Source organism: Myotis lucifugus, unplaced genomic scaffold, assembly GCF_000147115.1.
Source record: "Myotis lucifugus unplaced genomic scaffold, Myoluc2.0 scaffold_282, whole genome shotgun sequence".
Classification (NCBI taxonomy): domain Eukaryota; kingdom Metazoa; phylum Chordata; class Mammalia; order Chiroptera; family Vespertilionidae; genus Myotis; species Myotis lucifugus.
In genome coordinates this window covers 403,634-427,350 of record NW_005871330.1, presented here as the reverse complement: position 1 = coordinate 427,350, position 23,717 = coordinate 403,634, and the positions used below count along the sequence as shown (strand labels likewise).

Genomic DNA, 23,717 nt, shown 5'->3' with positions numbered 1-23,717 from the left:
ACTTGCCATTGGACAGGGGAAGTTCATTCGGATTCATTTTGGAGCCACAGGAAAGCTGGCATCGGCAGACATTGAAACCTGTGAGTCTAAACACTCTATTTTGGTACCTTGGTATTTGGCCACAAAGGCATCTCTGGGGAACCTGAAATCACATTATTTTTGTTACTTAGATCTCTTAGAGAAATCCAGAGTGACATTTCAGTTATCCAGTGAGAGGAGCTATCATATTTTTTACCAAATCATGTCAAACAAAAAGCCAGAACTAATTGGTAAGTTCTTAGACTACTGTTCTCATCTTCCAAATCAGTCACATTGAAAAAACAAACAAACAAAAATGCCGTCATAAGTTGTGCCTGAGAGGCTAAATGGATCTTTGTCTTTCGCAGACCTGCTTCTGATCTCAACCAACCCCTTTGACTTCCCCTTCGTGAGCCAAGGAGAGGTCACCGTGGCCAGCATCGATGATAGCGAAGAACTGTTGGCAACTGATGTAAGCATTGTGCTACTTATTGCTTTAAGCTTGGATTATTGTGTTTATGAACTGAGAGGCACCTTAGAGATCTAATGAGAAAACTGAGATCCCGGGCTGCTGGGCGATTATACCCAAGAGCTCAGGGAATTAGCACCCTCCCCGCTGAGCTCCTCTTCAGAATGGGAGTGCGGAGAGTTCTCCAAAGCAGCCTTCGTTCATTCGCTAGCATTTTAGAGTACATTTCTGCGTGTCCAGGTTTTTAAAGGTTTTGTTGGATGTTTTCAGGTTACAAATCCACCTAGTGGTTCTTTAAGAACAGTTAGAAAATTCAGAAAAGTATAAAGCAGGAAGAGAAAACCCCAGTCTGTAGCAGCCGCTCCATCCCTCCTGCTGCCACCACCTCAAGTTCCTGTCAGGCCTCTAGGTCCCAGCAGGCCCCTCAGGTCTCTGCCTGCTGCTTGGGGGAGTATCTACAGGGTTAATAACTACAATAACAATGACAACCAATTGAGCACTTGCGTGAGCTAGGACCTGAGATGAGAGCCTGTGGCTGCATGGCCTCAGTTTAGCCTCAACACCCCTTCTGGGATAGGTACCACCATGGCCTCCACCTCACAAAGGTGGAAACAGAATCTTAGAAAAATACAAATTTGCTTGAAGGCGTGGAGTTTATAAATGACAGAGAAAGTGTCTGAACCCAGGTCTGCTCAACTACAAAATTTACATTTTTAACTAAAAATACACCTTCCCTGAGCAATCCACCTCCACCCTGCTGGCCGTGTCTGCACAGAAGCTACAAGAGCTGTGGAAAGGGGTTTGTCCGGCACCCTAGGAGCACTGCCCAGGGCCCAGCTTCTTGGCCTTCATTTTGTGAGGTTCCCAGGTGAATCTAATTGTTCTAAAGCAGGTAGATAATGCTCCTGATCAAATACACTTCAGTTAACCTCAGTCAAGCCATTGCACCATTTTAACCAGGTTTCGCCAGCCTTTACCGACCGAAGGTACAGAAAGGGCAGGTTAGTAACCGATGCAAGGCCTGCAGCCCCTGAGAAAGGCCTCCCACATGATTCTGAGGGTCTTAGGTTCTCCCCGGAAGTCGCCTGCTGTCAGGGGCTGCTGTTGCACGCCGCCCCCCGGCCCCGCCCAGGCTTCTCCTGAGCAATGGTTTACGGCCAAGGAGAGGGGTCGCTCCCTCTGAGGGACCGCTTTCTCCAAGAGGCTCCCCGGCAGCAAGGCCTTCACCTGGCTCCCTTCAGTTTAGCAACAGTTCTTTCTCCTTTGACCTCAGAGGCCCCTCTCCAGGACACACATGCATCTGCTGGGGTGGGATGTGGAATCACAGGGTGGGGGCATCAGAATCTCTCCTCCTTCGTCACCTCCTGGTGGGAACTCTCCCTCCACCCAAGGAGGCGCCACAGCAAGAGATCTTCGCTCTGCAATACCGTCCTGCTGACACTGACCTCCTGGTCTGTCCCACCAGCTCCCCGGGCACGTCCAGAGACATTTCAACTCCACCAGTGGCATTGACTAGGCTCAGCCTGCAAACCCGGATATGTAACCAATATGTATCCCCCAGAGAAGGCTTTTCTAGTTTAAATTTTTGTAGTAGAAGATGGGCCAAGTGGTTATAAAACCGAGTCAGCAATTCCTGTAAGCTTTGAAGTGACCCAGTGCTATCTCCAGTCCCCGTCTTCTCACATCCTGCCCATAACTCACCCTGCTTAGAACCTCTGTTCTTCACCTGGACATTTGGAAGAATCTGTACACCTGTGAGATTCTCGCAGGGACATAAGGAGAGAACATGGATGGTGCCTAACTCCATGCCTAATACACAGAGGGCTCTGCAAACTTTAGTACTTTCTCATTTGAAAAATGAGGGTGTTCTCTTTAATGAGCTTCCCTTCCAGTTCTCAACTATGCTTGTTTCTGGATAGTGTTGGAATTCCTGGACCGCAATGCCAACCTCTCAAGCTGTTGGACACTATTTCTCAGGCACTAACCATTAGACTTCCTTCTCCCTGTTTCACACAATGGCTCCCAATGGCCTTACTCAGAAAATATCCTCCCCAAATCTATGTACAGTGGGAAAGGACTAAAGTCAGTTCCTGTTGAATGAAACAAAACTTGTTCACATTTCCTTCCCATAATCTCCACCCACCCACGCAAACATGTTAAAGAAACAGTTTTAACCCCTAACTTACTATACCCCACTTGTCATTCACGTATGTGGGCAAGGGCTGCCTCACGTGCTGTACAGAAAGGCTGAGTGAGGTCTTTGCCAGAGAAAAGCTGCATTTGCAGCCCTGAGTCCCACTGCGACCGCTGTCCTTTCTTCAATTCCCAGAATGCCATTGACATCCTGGGCTTCAGCTCCGAGGAGAAGGTTGGGATCTACAAGCTCACGGGCGCCGTGATGCACTACGGGAACATGAAGTTCAAGCAGAAGCAGCGGGAGGAGCAGGCGGAGCCCGACGGCACCGAAGGTAACCGCATCTGGGACGGGGGCTGGAATGGACTCTCGACCTGCACGCCCATGTGAGACAAACTTTGTGTTCATCTCAAACTGTACAAACTGAATGTGAGGAGTCCAGAGCTCATTGTGCACATGCTGGGGGAGCTGATTCACTCGGGTCAAGGAACCCGAAGGCGGTGAATCCTGGACAAACAAAAAGCCTAATTCTCATGTGGATAATCACCATCCACGCTGCTCTCTCTCACCAGCAGTTTCCCTGTTACCTTGAGGTGGGCATTGGCGAGAGGAGATGGTAAAGAAAACTTCCCCTTCTCTCTGTGCCTATCATTATTAATATCCAGAACACTTTCCTAATCACCGGACCGAAGACGAAGCCGTTAGTAAGGTGGCAGCTGGGTTTCACCCTCCCATCACTTTCTCCTCCACTCTGACATCTATTGAACTTGAGCCTGAACCAAGGGCCGGTGTACAAATCTTCCTGCCCAGGACTCTCCTGTGGAGGATCTCACCGCTCCCCTCTGCCTCATCCCCCGGAGGCCTGGAAATGCAGCCGAGGCAGTGGGAGGGGCTCACAGCAGCAGAAGCCACCCCCAGGCGCCCTGCTCTTATGGCCTCTGCCTTTCACACTGCATTCCATGTCAAGTGGTGCAAACTGAACCCCAGATGATAGAAGGGAGCAATAGCCTTGAATTAAAGGCCAGGAAAATATATATATATATATATTCACCGATCATAAAGGTCCACCTGATTAGATTTGCCCAAGACAATCTCTTTTTAGTAACTCAAAGTTAGCTGATTAGTAACCTCATCACAGAAATAATATCCTATCACATTCACAGGTTTCACCCACATGCAAATAGAAGGGATTATATAGAGAATGTCCAGCAGGGGGTGCAAATCTTGGGCACCATCTTAGAATCCTGCCTATCACAATGGTGCACATGGGGTGGTAACAGGAGAGAAACTGTGTGTCAGAGCAGGAAGCACTTCTGATTGGGGTAATCAGGGAAGGCTTCCTGGAGGGGGGGGGAGCACTAACATTGACTTTGAAGGATGGGCGGGATTCTGAAAGGTGAGGGTGAGAGGGCAGTCTAGTCGGAAGGAATATCATGAGCCAGGGGCAGAGGAAGGAATGTGATGGGACTGAGGAGCAGCGAGTGGTCCACTTGGGCTACAGAAGAGGATATGTGTAGTGGATTTATAAGAGATGAAAGTTAAAGGTGATTATTTTGGCATCAGTTTGGGAAGGCCTTGGGTGCCAGGATAAATGGTTTAGAGAATGTATGCGGTAGGCACCAGAAGCCATGGATATCCCAGGTAGCGCAGACGTATGTGGGACAACCTGGAATTAATCTGTAAGCAGTCAGACTCACCAAGAGTGTGGGAGCCTGGAAAAAATGTGTCAGGCTCCTCAGCAAGAGCAGACCATATTGCCACATATGACCGCAGGGTCCCTGCCCTCTCCCAGCCCTGGTATCTGTGTGCTCAGTGTTCAGGGTCAGGAAGAGCCTGGAACAGGGAAAGGGGGGCTGTCGGGGGGGGGGCTGAGCTTCTCTCATGGTGGTAGCAATGTCAGTTAATATTCACAGAGTGGTCGCTGTGCACCAGGTCTGCATCACAACAGCTCAGCCACTGTGCCAATGACAAAACTGAGGCATAAGGCAGCACAGACAATGTTTGAACCAGGCAGACTGACGCTAGAGCTCAGGCTGTCCGTCATCGTACTGTGCCCAACCACAACTCTTGGAAACAACGGAGATGCCAGCTTTTTTGAAGGTGAAATGGGCAGGATTTGGTGCCTGTTTGAACAGAGGCATGCCATTACTGAGAAGGGAGGACCCCAAGCTTTCAAGATTAAGTGACTAGAAGGATAATGGTACCAAACACCAAAATGGACACAGCAGAAAAAACGATAGTTTGAGCAAGGAGTAATGCATGCATTTGGCCTCTTATCAAACACTTAACAAATACTGTGCTGACTTTTATTAACTCCCCAACCAGCAATGAGGAGACGGTCTCCACCAAGGAGGAGCTGTCCCTGGGGAGCAGCAGTTTTCCACCTTCTCCATGAGGGTAATGCCAGGAGCCAGCCTCATCCCAAAGCTAACTGAACTCCCAATGAACTATAAGTTACCAAGAGTCAACTGCTTTTGACCATCTCCCAACACTTAAAGACTGGGTCAGGTTTCATACTTCCCTCTCAGCTCTTAGTACAGTGTCTTGCACAAATTAGAAAGGTACTTAACCTTCTGTTGTACTAGCAGACTCCAATATGTAACTGTATTTTTAAATAAAATTTAAATATCAGTAGAGCAAGATCAACCTATAATTAAACATTGGGTCTAGAAGGCAAATTGAAAAAAAAATTTTAAACCCGGAGCCCTGGACTATGGAATTTAAGCTTCACTGGACTAGGCCAGGCCTGACGCACATAGAACATAAAAACATCAAGAAGGATTATAGAACACATTTCTGGGAGGACCCGATTGGATACTGTAGCATCTGCTGTTTTTGTGTGATGCCATTTCTCCTCTTCCTTCAGTGGCTGACAAAGCTGGATACCTGATGGGTCTGAATTCTGCAGAAATGCTGAAAGGCCTGTGCTGTCCGAGGGTGAAGGTCGGGAACGAGTATGTCACTAAAGGGCAAAACGTCCAGCAGGTAATGGAGATGCTCTGAATCTAGTTGACCCGGGTATTTTGCTATTTTCACCATCATCTTAAAGTTGGTTGGGTTGCAGGTATCAGAAATACATATGAAACTGGCTTCAACATTGGGGTTCATCAAGGGATGCAAATCAAGGCGTGCCCATTGGGTCTCCGGAGAGCCTGGAGCCAGGGACCGAAGAGCCCTCCAGAGGCAGGCACCCTCTCTCCAGCTCCTTCTCTGGGGCTCCCTGGGCTGCCAATGCTCTTCTTTTCTGTTGTGCCCTCACTAGGCAGATACTTTTTCTCGACCTCTCCTGCTCACAGCCACCCTGCAGCTCCCACATTGGTATCTCCATGGTTCTAGCCTCCCCCTGCGACTGAGACCAGTGTCATTTGATCCCAATTCCAAATTCTCAGGAAAGACATTCTTTTTAACCCAACTTGGATCAAATATCCATGTCTGGTTCAATTTAAGTATGGCCAAGGGCTAGAGTCAAGTGTTACCACCAGAGTGGTTAGAAAACGAAATGTAGAAATGGGATAGTTCTCAGGAAAGGAGAAACATTATGAGCTGGGCAAAGCCTCAAGAAATAGTTAGTATTAGGTTGAACTATATAAAATTGTCATTTCTAACTGTTTTTAATCGTCAAGATGTCAACTTAACACAACCATAAACACACTAATTTGAGGGTTGAGTGGGTCATCCTTCCTCAAGGTGACCAACTCCGTGGGTGCTCTGGCCAAATCCATCTACGAAAAGATGTTCCTGTGGATGGTCACCCGCATCAACCAGCAGCTGGACACCAAGCAGCCCAGGCAGTACTTCATCGGGGTGTTGGACATCGCTGGCTTTGAGATCTTCGATGTGAGTTGTTGAGTGGGTGACTGGCCTAAAAAGGCCCTCCCACTCTGTGTCTGCTTTACTGGATCTCCACTGAATTTCCAAACTCCTTCAAACTGTTTTTTATTTGAAACACCCAGTACAACAGCCTGGAGCAGCTGTGCATCAACTTCACCAACGAGAAACTGCAACAGTTTTTCAACCACCACATGTTCGTGCTGGAGCAGGAGGAGTACAAGAAGGAAGGCATCGAGTGGGAGTTCATTGACTTCGGGATGGACCTGGCTGCATGCATTGAGCTCATCGAGAAGGTAAAGAAATAAATGCTACTCCCCATGGATAGCTCCTCTTTACGTGGGGCCATCACCTTTTGCTCTAACTCTTTCTTGCTAATACGTTGCTGCCCCTAAGCCCACTGCCCCAGGCTGTAAGCCCTCTGATAGTAAAATCCCCTTGTGCATAAAGACTAAGTGTTTGGAAAGCACCTAGAGAGGTGCCTGGGTGGTTAAGACCCCAAGGCTCAGTTATCCCCAAGAATATGGTGGGAGCCCAGCAGGGACTGTGGCATTTCATACCCTTCTGGTTTGTCCAAAGACCCATGGAGGAGGGACCATGGAGTAGTGGGGTTCAATGTCACTGTGAAAACACAGATAACATTAACTTTTAAAAAAATGTTTTCCATAATGTTTTGAGTGCTGGTCATGTTGGAAGGAGGTGAATGCTGATCAATCCAGATGATTGTTTAAAATATTACTCATATTTTAAAAAATAAAATAAAATATTACTCATATTACATGATGTCTATGTACATAACTACATTGTTGGTAAACCTATTGCTAAAAGTGGGCAACATTTACATACACATAATTTCATTCCATGTACTGTTGTTTAATTAAGCACATACCATATGTCTAGTGCTGCTCTGTCATTGCACCGAACAGACCAAGAGCCTTGCTCTCACAGCACTTACAGTCCAGTGTTCTAGTAACAGAGCGGCAGCACCAAAAATGTTGGCTTTGGCTCCTGCAGACAATGGACTCATTGGAATAGACTGGTACTGAATACTGAGGTACAGCCTGTTATGCTCCTTCTAGCCCATGGGCATCTTCTCCATCCTGGAAGAGGAGTGCATGTTCCCCAAGGCCACAGACACCTCCTTCAAGAACAAGCTGTATGACCAGCACCTGGGCAAGTCTGCCAACTTCCAGAAGCCCAAGGTTGTCAAAGGCAAGGCCGAGGCCCACTTCTCGCTGGTGCACTACGCGGGCACCGTGGACTACAACATTGCCGGCTGGCTTGACAAGAACAAGGACCCCCTGAACGAGACCGTGGTCGGGCTGTACCAGAAATCTTCCCTGAAGCTGCTGTCCTTTCTTTTCTCCAACTATGCTGGTGCAGAAGCAGGTGAAATTCTTTTATCTCTTGACCTGTGGAAATCTCTGTGTACTTACTCATAACCCAAAGCTGCTTTTGAAGAAGCAGTAGTGAAACACAAGCTTCCAGTTGAGCTTGCTTTATTTGTTGTCTCTGGTCTCCATTTTCCTTTCTCCTCTTCTTCCTCTCCCTTATGAGGTGGAGCTCTATGGAGTTAGACAAACCTCTCAGTAGACATGACAGCCAATACCGCACTCTTTAATAGTTTTTTATTGAGATATAATTCAGAAAGCATGAAATTCATCCTTTAAAAAATGTAGTGATTTTTAATATACTGACAGGGTTGTAAAACCTTCACATTATCTAATTCAAGAACATTATCATCACCTTTGCAACCCGTTAGCAGTTGCTTCCCACTCCTCACATCCCCATCTGCTAACAACGACTATTCTACTTTCTATCTCTATGGATTTGTCTGTTCTGGATATTTTGCATATGAAATCATACACTCTGTGGTCTTTTGTGTCTGGCTTCTTTCACTTAGTCTAGTGTTTTCAAGGTTGTTCATGTTGTTGTATGTATCAGTACTTCTCTGCTTTTTATAGAGGAATAATATTCCTTTGTATGTATATATATTTTGTCCATCTGCTCACTGATTTATGGACATTTGGGTTGTCTCCACTTCTTGGCTATTGTGAATAATGCTGCTATGACCATTTGTGCACAAGTTTTAATGTGGAAATATGCTGTCAATTTTCCCGGGTATATATCCAGGAGTGGAGTCACTGAGTCATATGGTAACTCCATGCTTAACTTTTTTGAGTAACTTCTAGACTGTTTTCCAAAGTAGCTGTACAACCCAGTATCACTTTGTAAGGTTATTCATATATGCATTTCTAAAATAATTGCCAAAATAGGGTTTAAAAATCATGAATTATCTTAAACACTTAAATTTGACAAATTTATTTTTAATTTGAAAAGATATGCAATATAATCATTCATTCTATAAGTAGACAATTTAAAAAATTAATTGGCATAAGTTTCAGCTTGAACAATTAACATCAGCTTCCTTTAATCTAATCAGAGTTCTCTGAAACTGTATTGAAAAACATCACTTAGAGATACATCAGGACTCTAAATATAAGACCCACTGTGGGTGTGATCTTGGAAGGTGGTTTCCTGCCTCTCTTCCCCTGACCCAAACATGAATCCATGATGGACCCTGGACAGGAGAGTGGAGTGAGGGGAGTACAGGGGAAACTAAGACGTGACATTTCCCACATGAATCTTGATGACATATCAGAGACTAAATCAGAAATTGAGCCATTTAGGAAAAGTAGACCTGGTATCACTGACTCCAAATCAAATTTCCATTTTTTAGAAAAGAATATTCTCAAGAATATTCTACAGCTCATTCCTTGTACAAAATTCTTGAGAATGTTCAGTTGCATTACGTCCGGTTACTTCCTCACTCAGAGATGAACAGGGCTCAAGCATAGAAGGAGGAAACCTCATGAAGGAAAGGTCAATCCTCAAGAGAGGTGTCTCCATCTTGCCGGCGACTTGGCTGAGCGTCAGGTCTGACTTCTGAGGGAAAAGATTCTCCTTGGATGCTGAGGACCTCAGTTATATCCCAGTTAATGCCGTCCACACCCCACCCCACCCCATTCCCACTGACAAAGGATCACATGCCCAAATCTAAGGAGTTCAGAGGCACATTAAAAAACACACATAGAATTCACGTGGGCATCTTCTGTCATGTCAGTGAGCCATTCCTGGATGCAGGGAGTTGGCTGGCTCTGCATGCCAGGCACATTCCCACTGAACGTCCGCTGTCGGCTGAGGCTCTCCAGTGTGCAGCCCAGCTAGGATGTGCCACTGACTAAAATGACATTTGGCAGCAATACATGCTGAGGCCTAACTGTTTGGGAGAAACTAGGTTTAAATGGCTAACTTGCTCCTTTGTGCTCAGGAGGAAACAGTAGTAATATCTCTTCAGGTTTAACCAAAGATCACTATCTAAACTCTCTTCTGAGTGCTACAACCCTCTCTCAGATAACGATTGAAATATACAAAAGCCCTCCACAATTTACAACATCGAATCAGTTGTGTCTACTACTAGTATGAGGAATAATCAATATGATACTGAAGGGGAAATAATAGGAAGATCCCTAATCTGAAGGTTTTTCCAAAAAAAGTTTTCATTCCTCACCTACCTTGTGTGAAATCTCACCATGGGCGGCCTGATATTTGTGATAGTATATAATCTTCAAAAATTAAATCCTCATAGATTAGGAATCATTCATTACCTTTTTAAAATGCAACAAATGGTAGTATAATATGAAAAAAGTTAGCATGGGAATTAAGGAACATGGTTCCAGTCACTAGTCTGCTACTTAGTAGCTGTGCAATAATGGGCAATTGACCTGAAGCTCTTTATTCATTTAAAAAATATGGCTAAGAGTATCTGCATCACAAAATTTTTGAAGATTAAATATTATCACAAATATCAGGCCACTCATGATGAGATTTTGCACAAGGTAGGTATTTAGTGTGCCGGGAGCCAGTCCATCCTTGCTGCTTGACACAGTCGCCGCAGGGAAGAAACATCTGCACAGCATATGTTTCAAGGGACCTGGCATATATAAAAAAAAAAAACACACACACACACATAGAAACCCTCAGGTCTCTTCTATCACGAGAAAAACAAAACCTTCAGGGCTGGGGAGAGTGATGTCCTCAGAGCTCCTCTGACACCCGCTCTGTGTCTGTCTCCAGGTGACTCCGGGGGGAGCAAGAAAGGAGGGAAGAAGAAGGGCTCCTCCTTCCAGACCGTGTCGGCGGTGTTCAGGGTGCGTGCTCGGCCCCTTCCACGTTCAGCTGTGGTTGTTTTGCCCAGTGAAACATTTGCTAAGGTAACTGCTTGTTCTGGTTTGTGCCCAGGAAAACCTAAACAAACTGATGACCAACCTGAGGAGCACTCACCCTCACTTTGTACGATGTCTGATTCCCAATGAAACCAAGACTCCTGGTGAGTGCGAATCCCCAAGAGTGGAGCTCCCTGAAACGTATGCATAATTCTGGGGGGGTGAGCGCACACATGTGTGTGTCTACATGTGTGTGCGTGTGTGTGTTCATATGCACCGCTGTGACCCTGAGAAAAGCTCTCTAGTCTTTGTCACTTCTTTAGACAATCTATGAAACAGCTGCCAGATTTAGCAAATAAAAGCACCAGACGCCCCTCGAAATTTGAACTCAGATAAACAATGAGAAGTGTCTTAGTATAGCGATGACTTATGCGATATTTGGGAAATAACTTATACTAAAAATATATTCCCTGCTTATCTGAAATTCAATTTCAGCTGGGCTCCTTGTATGATTTATCGGGCACTCCTACTATGAAATCACATCCAAAGTATTGGATATACATACATAGATACATGAAATCCATAACTTTCATAAGGTTCTTCAAGGGCTCTGTTGTTCCCTTTCCCCGAGAATGAAGAACCACCAGAACTGACAAGTAATTCTCTTAGGTATCCCATAATAAAATCAGCATCAATCACAGCTGTTTCTTGAGCCTAGACCAGTGGTCCGCAAACTCATTAGTCAACAGAGCCAAATATCAACAGTACTTCTTCAAAATAGACTCGCCCAGGCCGAAAACCGACTTCTGTGCATGGGCCACGAAGTTTCAATCGCACTGTACGTGCGCCCGCACGTGGTATTTTGTGGAAGAGCCACACTGAAGGGGCCAAAGAGCCGCATGTGGCTCTCGAGCCGCAGTTTGACGACCACGGGCCTAGACTGTATGTCGGCCACTTCATTACGTTGCCTCTACTGCTTACCACAGTTCTCTGCAAGAGGAGTAATGATCTCCATCTTACAGAAGAGGAAACTGAGGAGGAGACCACGTGTACAGGGGACACTGGGCAGCCCAGCAGACCCTCCACCACACCCAACCCTGGAGTCACAGATATTCCCATAGTACAGCTGTGTTTCAGGGTCGTTTGTCACAAAGGGGAAAACGAACCGTCACACGGAGCTGTGGCTACAAGGTAGCTCGCTCCTCAAACTGTTCTATCCAGAACATGGGTTTCTGGCACATGAGGAACCTCCCTGCCTTGGCAGCATTGCAAGTGAGCGGAGGAATTAGATGGTGGAGAAAAGAAATCTCAGCTCCATCTGCCCATGGGACCCTCAGCCCAGTAACTAACCTTCTGCTCTATAAAGCAAGCAGAAAACCTGTGCTCATTCGTCCGTTTATTAAGTTAGTTCTTCATTCATTCCTTTATGTCATGAACACTTATAAAATGTTTACTCACTTTGTAAATATTAACTCATTTAACCCACCTCAGAGGGTGGTGAAGAGTAAATGAATGAGTACAAGGCAAGCATTTAAAATAGGACCAATCATATTGTGAACACTCAGTAAATGTTGGCTGTCAATTATAATAATGATAATTATAGGATAATAATATGTAAAATGATAAAAATTATGAGAAATTATTATTATGAGAATAATATTATTTATAATAATGACAATATGGGAATTATTATCATTATTACTTAAAATAAAAAACTTTAATTCCCCAAACTACCTGGTCTACTATATGTAGAGGAATTTATTTGCCATGGAAGTTCTGTTCTGCAGTCTAAGTTAACGGCACCGTGTTTGGGGCAAGCTGCACCCCTCCCTGACAGCCCAGCACAGCCAGTTCCCTCCAGTGTAGAAACAGAACTGTTTCTCTGGTTGAGCATCAAATGACATTGTTGGCTTGCATTGTCCTAAAGAAAATCAAGTTCCATTATTGTTGTTGAATATGTATTTGTACCTGTGCCATGACTCTTCTATAAGGCACATGGCCTGCAAGTGTCAGGTAACGGGAAATAGACTGACCGCCTGTGGGTTTAAACTGCATCTTAGGGGCCCCAGGGGCTCGGTAATCCATTGGGTTACTATTCCTTCTGGAAGGTAGACTTCAGCGAAACCTCTGTCCCATCCTCTCTGTTGTCGTCCCTTTGCTCTGGCACTCTGTTTCCTATCTCCTTCCCTGGGGCTAGACTAACACGCAGGTACAGGAGCCTGGGGGTAGACTAACACGGGGATACAGGAGCCTGGGGGTAGACTAACACGGGGATACAGGAGTCTGGGGCTAGACTAACACAGGGATACCGGAGCCTGGGGGTAGACTAACACGGGGATACAGGAGCCTGAGGGTAGACTAACACGGGGATACCGGAGCCTGGGGGTAGACTAACACGGGGATACAGGAGCCTGGGGGTAGACTAACACGCGGATACCGGAGCCTGGGCAACACTCCGGAAAGCATCTGCGTGGCCCCTCCTTTTCCAGGAGAGGGAAGTGGGACCACGCAGACTTCAATGCCTTACCCCAGGCGCCCAGAGCTGGGGCTGGAGCCCTTGATCCAATCGCAAGCCCCCCTCCCGCCCGCCCACGGGCACCCTTGGTACTTTGTAGCTGTCCTCACTTTCCTCCAGGGCTCAGGGGTACAGCCTCTCTCACCAGCTGGAGCTGGAGCCCCTCGGAACTGGGCTCGGGGCTCAGTCCTCGCGCTTGCTCTGTGGCCAACCTGGATCCGCCAAGTGTGTGCTGTGCACGGGCCGTGGGTGACTCACTGCTGCTCTCATGTAGGTTCTGTCCTTACTCAGGCGGGAGGCCAGCAGACCAGCAGCGACTGCACTGAAAACACAGTTATTCACAGTGCCCACGAGGAAAAGGCTGCCACACCACACAGGGCCCCTCGGGGACCACCGAGTCAGGCAGGAGGAAGGGGAGTGAGGGGAGCCCCAGGCAAAAGCCTTTATTGTGGTTTCCACGGGAAGACATGGACGAGGCAGGGGGACAGGCTTGGGATTGGCTGGTTTGAATACCTTCAGTGGGCTCTGGAGGTAGAGGCTGTCCTCAGGAGTTGGGCACCTGGCCCCCGGGGAGCAGGGCCTGGGAATACAGGCCCTGAGGGTGAGAGCTCGATACAGGTAGTGGTTGAGGGCGACGGGCTCTGCATTGGATGGCTTGCCTATGAACTATATGTCCGTAGGGGAGTAATTTGCCACCTCTAGGAATTGGCTGGTTCTGGGAAAAGCAGTCTCTCTTTGGCCAACATGGCGCCAAGATGTCAGAGTATCATAGAACACAGAAAGTAAACACACAATTAGTACAACTGCCCAGGAAGGCTGAAGTAGCTGGAGGAAGGAGTGGGGCTGACGGAATAACTAAGGGGGGAAATAAAGAGAAAAATATCCTGCATCAAACGTAACAGGACAAAGATGAGGCAGTAGCTTGGGGACCTTCACAGGAGCTTTGCATGCTGGTACAAAGGCAAAGGTGGGGGGGGGAGGGCGGGGGGGGAGGGAAAGTATGGACCTTCTATAAACTGCCTCAGCCTGGGTTGAGGGGGACATAGTGAGGGATCTAAGAGAACTCAACCCCGAATTCTGAGCCTGCACGAATAGAGGGGTCCTGGGGGGTGGGGGGATCATCAAGGCTCAGACCTGCTATTACCTTGCGAGGCACTTCACCTCTCCGGGCCCAGCCTCCCTCTGCATCCTCCCGCCTTATAGAGCAGCTCTGTGGGAACTAGCAACAGTCCCCGCTCCGAGTGGACACGGTTGGCAAGCAGGATGGCGCTCTGGCCTCCCCAGCATAAATGATGGCGTTTACATTTTCTTCTGTCAGAAAGGGTTGTCTACGCTTTCTCTCTGCTCCTGGCTCTGGTGGAGAGAAGTCTGCCACATCATGAATGGAGCCTGGTGCTCAAAGGGCAACAGCGAGTAGCTCATGCACCCCTCTCGGTGTGGCCAGGGCTGTTCTAAACTCTTCACTCATATGAACTCACTATGTCCTCACAACGGCCTTATGAGGTGGATACCGTCGTTATATTTATGTTGCAGATGAGGAAACTGTGGCATAAAAAGTACAAGGTCACACGGCTAGTAAACAAGTTCCCAGGTTAGAATCCTTAGTGGAGAAACGATGGGGTTGGACTGGACGATTTCCATGGTTCTCTCTCGTCAGAGATTCTCTGAGTTTCTGACATATTTCCTCCTTGCTCTTAACCACTTCTTCCCCGAGAATCGCTCTCCACTAGGACTTCTGGGAATGAAGGAGAAGTTGTCTATCTGAGCTGCCCCAGATGGTTAAATGTCATGGGGCTGGTGCAATTAAGACAGTGGTTCTTTCATTTTAATTCACTTTGAATTTAAATGTAAATAACCACATGTGGCCAAAGACTACTGGATCACACAGTGGTACAGCTCTAGAAGAATCTTGAGCCCTAACTGGTTTGGCTCAGTGGATAGAGCATCGGCCTGTGGATTCAAGGGTCCCAGGTTCGATTACACTCAAGGGCATGTACCTTGGTTGTGGGCACATCCCCAGTGGGGGGTGTGCAGGAGGCAGCTGTTTGATGTTTCTCTCTCATCAATGTTTCTAACTCTCTATCCCTCTCCCTTCCTCTCTGTAAAAAATCGATAAAATATATTTTTTAAAAAAATAGAAGAATCTTGAAAATTGTATAAATGTGTAATCATCTCTCCTTACAGCAGCCAGGGGAACTTTTGAGCGTTCTAGAAGTTTCCATAAGGTTAGGCCAAAACCAGCTTTAGCCCTTGCCTAGAAACTTAGGGAACTCACAGTTAAAAGCCATTATGCAGCCATGTACCTCTCCTCTAACCCCTCTCAGAGTCCCAAGGCAGAATTTTCTGGGTCCCCGTTTGGTTTGTGCCTGACCCAGGCTGGTGCCAAGAGTGACCACGTTGCCTCCCCACAGGGTCTGGTCCCTCTGGCTCCCCTTCTCGCCCCCTCCCTTGCAGGTGCCCAATGTTCAACAGACGATCGCCCTGTGTGCCGCTCCCTCCGCCCCTGCCTCAGCCCCCCTTGTTCTCTCTGGTTTTCTTCTCCCACTGAACGCACAGCCTGCACATTACATCCCTGTCCTTGAGTAGAGACCGCAGGGCACCTCAGGTTTCACTGGGAGGCCCAGAGGGTCCGCCCCACCCATCTGCCTCCCTTGGGGCCTAGCTACAGGGTCAAGGGCCATGAACAGGGTAAACATCAATGCTTGATATTGACTCTGCTCCCATGGTGATGGGCTGTGGAGTCTCCCCAATAAATCGGGTTTGTTTCTACTGAGACTTAGGCAAGCTCCAGCCACTCCCACCCTGGAGCGGGCACCAACCCTCTCCTCTCAAGTCTGGGTGTCGGAGTGGCTCATGGTGTCCAAAGCGCCAGAGGAAATGACAATAAGGCCACCGACGGCCTCCGCACCTCTCTCCGCAGGCGTGATGGACCACCACCTGGTCATGCACCAGCTGCGCTGCAACGGGGTCCTCGAGGGCATCCGCATCTGCCGGAAAGGCTTCCCCAGCCGCCTCCTCTATGCCGACTTCAAGCAGCGGTAGGTGGTCTCGCCGTTGTTCTCTCGCTCTCGGGCGCCTTTGCATTCCCCCAGGGTGTTTCTTGGGCTGGGTGTGGGGTGGGCCCACAAGCCCCCACCCCAGGGTGTCCATGGCTCTGTCTTTTTCTTGGGGGAGAGGAGAGGTCCTCTGCCCAGGGACAGTCGACACCACTCCTTTTCCAGCCTTACCCATGGGAGGGGGGGGCGGGTAGGGGGCCACGGCATCGCTGGCCTGGACCTCGGAGGGCTATGTGGCCCCTGGAGCAGCGAGGAGCAGGGTGCAGCCCTCAGGAGAGCTGTGTGGCCAGAGGCCCTCCCCCCTGAGATCGTCCATCCCAGCTGCCACGGCCAGTAGCCCCAGGACAGGCCTGCGTCCTCCCTCCCCAGCTACCGGCTCCTCAACGCCAGTGCCATCCCGGAAGGGCAGTTCATTGACAGTAAAAATGCCTCTGAGAAGCTTCTGAACTCCATCGATGTGGACCGGGGGCAGTACCGGTTTGGCCACACCAAGGTGAGAGCAGGGGGAGCTGGACACCCCTTCCTTCCTCCCTGTGTAACCACATCCCTGAGCTGCTTGCTAGCTGAGCAGAAGAAAGGGGTCTCTTTCCCCATCTGCTGAGCCTGACCGCCCCCTGCCCAGTGGCCCAGGAAGAGGGAGGCCTAGGGCTGGGTACAGAGGTCTCCATCTCGGTGCTGGCTGTTCAGAGTCTAGAGCAGTAGTTCTCAACCTTCTGGCCCTTTAAATACAGTTCCTCATGTTCTGACCCAACCATAAAATTATTTTTGTTGCTACTTCATAACTGCAATGTTGCTACTGTTATGAATCGTAATGTAAATATCTGATATGCAGGATGGTCTTAGGCGACCCCTGTGAAAGGGTCATTCGACCACCAAAGGGGTAGCGACCCACAGGTTGAGAACCGCTGCTCTAGTCCCACCTGTCCTAATTTGGAAGTGGGAGCCCCAGCAGCTGCCGAAGAAAGCGATGGGAGCTCGGGTGTCCTGGAGGGAGTAGAGTAAAGACACTCCAATGGAGACGAAAGAGCCCAAGGGAGAGGAGAACATGGAAAGAATTACAGGGGCCATGAGGACTTGAGAAGAGCTATCACCCACAGAAATGACCACCATTTATTGAGCTCGTGTGCACTGAGGGAGCCCGCAACATGTCCTCTGCACATGTTTCATTGAGCCTCCCAAGAACCTAGTGGTGATGGAGGTGGTCCTGACCTCAGGGGGTTGATGGGAGGGTGAGAAAACGTAGGCTCCTGGAGGCAAGAAACTTGCTCACGGTCACCTGGATGCTGCATGGCAACGGCCGGCTTCAACGCTGGCCCAAGTCCAGTGCTCCACGTCCCAGAGGGACAGGTGGGACTAGAGCATCCACCCCGCCAGGAAGGAGCCTGCTGCCCCCCAGGGTGCCTGCTTCTTGGAACATCATGGAGGCCGAAGGAGCTCTGCCCACGTGGGCCGGGGGTGAATGGGCCCGAGGTGGGGCCAGCCTTCTCTGATGGGCAGAGAGAGAGGGAGGCGAGGAGGTAGAAGTCTGGATCTCTCTCAGTCTGGACACAGCTGAGAGCAGAGGTCACTTTCTGGACTCATCTTTGCCTACTGTGTGTGAGCTTTGCCAGGATCTGTCCATGTGGGTTGGTGGGGCCTGGGATGTGCTTTGGGACAAGACACAGGAGGGGCTGCTGAGGAGACCGGGGCCCCTGAGACTTGAGACCGGGGAGCCAGCTGGCTGAGGTCCCCACTCAGGCCTTGAAAGTCGAGGGCCGGGGTTGGACAGGAAGAGGTTCTCCTGAGGCGGAGGGCTGCTCCCCTGCTGAACGGAGCAGGGCTGTCTCTCCTTTAACACAGGTGTTTTTCAAAGCTGGGCTCCTGGGACTCCTGGAGGAGATGAGGGATGAGAAGCTGGTGATCCTGATGACGCGCACGCAGGCCCTGTGCCGAGGGTACCTGATGCGGGTGGAGTTCAAGAAGATGATGGAGAGGAGGTGACCGGACCCTCACCCCCTCCTTACCCTGCCCTCCCTCCGTAGGAGCAGACGATCACTTCCTGCTTTTAGTCTCGGGACGTTCATGTATTTGTTCATCCATTTAACCAACATCCCCTGAGCAGGAATTCATTATTGGGGTCTCTGCTCGGCCCTGGGGACACAGAAAGGAAACCTGCCCTCCAGGAGCTCCCATGGGTGGGAAGCAGACAGGTGCATGGCTCATTTTAATGCCTGTGATCCGCACACTGTCAGCATTCTATTCAGGAGCGAGGGGGACTTGAGAATAGGTCCCCAACCTTGTTGGAGGTGGGATTGGCGCGAAAGGGTCAGTGAGAAGGAAGGACTTTCTGAAATCAGCTCTGCCTGGCCTGAGAGGGCGGCCGGGAGGGAGCCCAACAAGCCGGTCACATTGGGAGCAAAGGTGAGGTGCAGGGAGTGAAGGTCCCCGTGTTAATGAGCCCACACGGGACCATCTGGTCAGTGGGGAGCCGTGGAAGGTGTGTAAGGAGATAAGTGAGAGGCCCAGCTTGCAGCTCACACCTCTGGCAGCTCCAAGGAGAGTGGGAAAGACCAGTCCAAATAACAGTTGGCATGGACCTAAGTGAGGAAATGGCCCGTGGGTAAGCGGGAGGAATAGCAGCAACGGTAGCTGGTCATGAGTGGGACTCCCAGGAAGAGGGGCCTTTGGGGGGAAGCCCACCCTCCCTGGTGCCCTGATGCCCTGTGTCGCTCAGGCATTGTCACTGCCGTCTGGGCCATCAACATGTATTAGTCAAGAACATCTCCCAGGCACCCGGCTTGGTAAAGCGAAGGAAAGCCAGTGCAGAAATTAAAAACATCCCAAGGGAGGGTACAGTTTAAAGGAAAGAAAACGTGAGCTATGTGATAGGAAGCTGTGGAGGGTGATGAGTAGGAGACAGTGTGGGTGTCGAAATTAGGAAAATGGATCAATTCAACGAGGGCAGGAGTCCGGGAGACGACCAGTGGACTGAAGGCAGGCCCAGGTGTACGCCAATACTTAAGCATAAAATCGGAGCCCACATGGCAAATAATTAGCTCTCAGAGTTTCAAAAGGTGAGAGCTAACTAATCAAATGTGGGAGAAACACCCAATAAACAGGAGGCACCAGCACGCGTAGGCAGAGTACTTCCAGGAGGGAGCTGGTGAATCTGAGACCCACCAATGGCCCATGCCCCCTCTCACCTCCCAACTTTTGCACTTTCTGTTTCCTCTGCCCTCCCCCCTTTTAAGAATCTACTCTGGAGTCCATAGGCTCTGCTTAGCTTGGCTGTACTTCCTTCCCACCCAGCCGGGAGCGGTGCAGGTCCTGGGGCCCACCGGGTAGGTGGGTGGAGACAAGACCTAGCTGTAGTCCATTAACCCCCGTCCTAACGGATGTACAGGGACTCCATCTTCTGCATCCAGTACAACATTCGCTCTTTTATGAACGTCAAGCACTGGCCCTGGATGAACCTGTTCTTCAAGATCAAGCCCCTCCTCAAGAGTGCGGAGGCGGAGAAGGAGATGGCCACCATGAAGGAAGACTTCCAGAGGGCCAAGGAGGAACTGGCCAGGTCTGAGGCTCGCCGGAAGGAGCTGGAGGAGAAAATGGTGTCCCTGCTGCAGGAAAAGAATGACCTCCAGTTGCAGGTCCAGTCTGTAAGTACCTTCTTAAGAGAAAAGGGGGAGCAACCTTGAGGCCACATCGGGTGTCTATTTGAGGGACATTGGTGCCACCTAGTGGTCATATTAAGTATTGCAGCACCACACTCCTGTCAACGGAGGCGGGCCCTGGCTTAGGGAAAGCAGAGCCTGTGGAACACACACTGCAAGGTGAATCTCTGCCCGCCTGTCTTCCACGATGGAGTTAGACCGCCTTGCTGTGGGTATGTGTCATCATAATAAACGTTGTCAGGAGTGTAACAGGTATTTTAAATGTTTGTAAATAAGCCTTGGCCAGTTCGCTCAGTGGTTAGAGTGTCAGCCCTGGTCAAGGGTTCGTACCTCAGTTGCAGGCTCCATCCCTGCCCGTCTGGACCAGTGTAGGACTGTGTCTCTCTCCGTCGATGTTTCTCCGTCTCTTTCTCTCCCTTCCACTCTCTCTGAATATCAGTGGAGAAAATATCCTTGGGTGAGAATTTTAAAAAAAATGTTTGTAAATAAAAATTAAAAGTAGAAAGAGTAATTTTCTATACATGATTTTCGATAATATAGTTATAGTAAAAATACTTTAAAGATCCACATTTTATCAAGGAAATAGGGGAGACATGGCCATGTACACAGTGACACTCTGACCATGTAATTGCACCATTTCACAGAGTTAAGGCGTTTATCATTTGTCCTTTTTTAAATTCCCAAATACCTTTACCTTTTGCCTTCTGTGAAAAGCATCTTCCCTTCCCCTTTTCACATTCCCAGTCCGTAAATGTGGTTATTAGACATGTACTCCCAAGCATAGTGGCAATAGGACAAGGTTTGGAACCAGCCTGCTGGGTGTTCATCCCAGGTCCTCCATATGACAGCTGTGTAGCCTTGGGCAAGATACTCATCCACTCTGTGCCTCAGTATTCTTATCTGTAAGATGGGCATAGTAATATACCCACCTCATAGGGTTGCTGGAAGGATAGATGAGTCCATACGTGTAAAATGCCCGGCATAGAGCACATGTTCAGTAAACACAGTCTCTTACTCTTTGCCTGTCTGTTTTCATTCATAACTTTGGAAGGTGTGTCCAGTCCTTACAATACTCTTGTGTGAGAAGCTATGGCCCAATTAAGTTTAAGAACTAATATGGTCTGTCCTAGAGACCCATGGCAGGTGTTCTGGGACGTGTACTTATTTAATCACTTACCCCTGTCTGTTTTGAATTTTCTGCTCTGTAGCTCAAGGAGGCAAGGCTAAGGAGACATAGACAAAACTTTCCTGTTGAAAGTTAAAAGGCAGTGACATTTTCCAAATATTCGTTAGTTTGTGATAACATTGGGATCAGTTACTTTTTAGCTGGTGGTAGTAGGCAGAGTGAGATGGTTGGGCATTGAGAATTAGCAGAGGCTTTATCAACTCCACGAATGCCTTGGCTTGAAGTTATTTGAGGTGAGTTTTTGTGAAGTGGATGATGCCCACAGTGGTTTAAAATGAAGCATGTGGATGCTATATGCACGTGAGGGTGTGTGCATGTGTGTGCATGTGTGTGAGTATGTGTGTGTGTATGTGTGTGTGTGTGAGTGTGTCAGTCTCTGTGTGTGTGAGTGTGTATGTGTGAGTCTGTGCGTGTGTGTGTGTGTGTGTGTATGTGTGTGCGTGTGACCACTCCTTAGCACTAGTTAATGGGCTTGGGGAGGGCAAAGCCCTTCCTTCCCAGGGTCTGTCAGGAGCCTGATCAACACATAACGCCCGGGTCCCTTCAGGAAACGGAAAACCTGATGGACGCCGAGGAGCGGTGTGAGGGGCTCATCAAATGCAAGATTCAACTGGAAGCAAAGGTCAAGGAGCTGAATGAGAGGCTGGAAGAGGAGGAAGAAACGAACTCTGAGCTTGTTGCCAAGAAGAGGAACCTGGAGGATAAGTGCTCCTCTCTCAAAAGAGACATCGACGACCTGGAGCTGACCCTGACCAAAGTGGAGAAGGAGAAGCATGCCACGGAGAACAAGGTGGGCGAGCCCCAGGGACCCCGTGGTTTCTTAGCTGGTCCTGACTCCTCTCTGTAAGGAAGAGGCAGGCAGGCGGGACCCCCACTAACCCAGCATTGCCTGGAGTGGAGGCAGGAGGAGTAGAGGGTGGTTGGAGTCCACCCCATTCTACTCAGCCTTGTTCTCTACCCTGCAGGCTTCTCAGCCCTCCCTAGGGGCACCAGACTCCCAGCCCCACCACTTCCTCCACAAAGCAGGAGGTTTGGAGTCCCGTTCATCTTTGTTTCAATTCACTTGACACAGGAAGAGCAAACAAGAATGCCCCCAGGGCAGGGGTGGGCAAACTTTTTGACTCGAGGGCCACAATGGGTTCTTAAACTGGACCGGAGGGCCAGAACAAAAGCATGGATGGAGTGTTTGTGTGAACTAATATAAATTCAAAGTAAACATCATTACATAAAAGGGTACAGTCTTTTTTTTTTTTAGTTTTATTCATTTTAAATGGGCTGGATCCAGCCCGAGGGCCATAGTTTGCCCACGGCTGCCCCAGGGCCAGGCAGATAATGAGGGAGGCAGGGCGTTAAGGAGGGAGAAAACTGGATAATGGCAGGGAGGCACTATTGGTATAGACCAGCGGTTCTCAACCTGTGGGTCGCGACCCCTTTGATGGCGGTCGAACAACCCTTACACAGGAGTCACCTAAGACCATCCTGCATATCAGATATTTACATTACGATTCATAACAATAGCAACATTACAGTTATGAAGTAGCAACGAAAATAATTTTATGGTTGGGTCACAACATGGAGGAACTGTATTTAAAGGGCCAGAAGGTTGAGAACCACTGGTATAGACTGATGCATGCAGCCTTCAAGAAAACCATCTGGAAATATTTCGTTGAATTCAGAATCCACACATCCTCACCCCAGTGTTTTTGCTCCTCGGTGTAGAGACCAGAGAAATTTCCCTCCAGATCGTACCGAGACATGTGTGAGGATGTTCGTGGCAGCATTGCCTGTGGTGGTGGGTGTGGAGTGGGGGGGTGTTCAAGCTGGAGGCCAGGAGCCAGGGGCCCTGCTGAGGAATGGAGGGGTGAGACATGGAGGATGCTCTTAGAGCAACAAGGTGGATATAAAAGAACTAGTGCTGAGTGGAGGAAAGTAGGAAAATGAAAGACACAGCATGATGCCATGTGTAGACTAAAATTACATGCACACAAGAGTAAATATTTCACAGAACTAAATGAAGAGCGTAAAGTACATGATTCATTTCATAATGGCTGCCAATGAGATAGAACATAGGATGATGTTGGCCAGGTGTGGGGTCACTCAGTCAGTGCTGGGTGGACAACTGGATGTAGTGGAGAGGCAATAGGGAGCGATGGAGATTGTGGCAAACTGGAGAGCATTTACTCTGTCCACAAGTGGCAGCCTTGACAGCGCCAGCCAGCGTTGCCAGGTGGGAATGAGAACCCGGCATTGCCAGGGCTTCCAACTTTCGGTAAGAGACCAGAAACCCAGATTTAATGTGACATCTCAAGTTTTTCAATGTTGGTAACTTATTCAAAGTTGGTAACTTATTCAAAGAAAAGATGTCTGTGGTTGGATTCGGCCTACGGGCCAGGAGTTAGTACTCTGTGATCTGGAAGAATGTTGCATATGGGGCAACGTTTAATTTAATGCTTTAAAGTTCCGTGTTCGGTGCCCTTGTCCTGCTTCCGGACAACTTAGGGCTCCCATTCCGGATTATCCTTCCCCTTCCTGCCTCATTCTAAACCCCAATCAGCCAACCTAATAAGCACGTTCCCGTGATGCGTCAGTCTGGTTCAGATTGGCGTGTTCCCTTTCAGAGCAGCATATTCGC

At 48.8% G+C, this 23,717-nt stretch overlaps 1 protein-coding gene across 1 annotated transcript in view; it reads left to right on the top strand.

Moving 5' to 3' along the window:
- Positions 1 to 23,717, top strand: part of MYH13 (myosin heavy chain 13) — a 50,608-nt gene that overhangs the window by 6,738 nt on the left and 20,153 nt on the right. Inside the window, 15 exon segments of the mRNA XM_023763352.1 lie at positions 17 to 80; positions 171 to 269; positions 387 to 490; positions 2,817 to 2,955; positions 5,488 to 5,606; positions 6,309 to 6,458; positions 6,575 to 6,745; positions 7,529 to 7,838; positions 10,587 to 10,660; positions 10,752 to 10,839; positions 16,111 to 16,228; positions 16,616 to 16,739; positions 18,086 to 18,222; positions 19,629 to 19,884; positions 21,633 to 21,875. Coding sequence (XP_023619120.1) covers positions 17 to 80; positions 171 to 269; positions 387 to 490; positions 2,817 to 2,955; positions 5,488 to 5,606; positions 6,309 to 6,458; positions 6,575 to 6,745; positions 7,529 to 7,838; positions 10,587 to 10,660; positions 10,752 to 10,839; positions 16,111 to 16,228; positions 16,616 to 16,739; positions 18,086 to 18,222; positions 19,629 to 19,884; positions 21,633 to 21,875 — 2,196 coding nt within the window.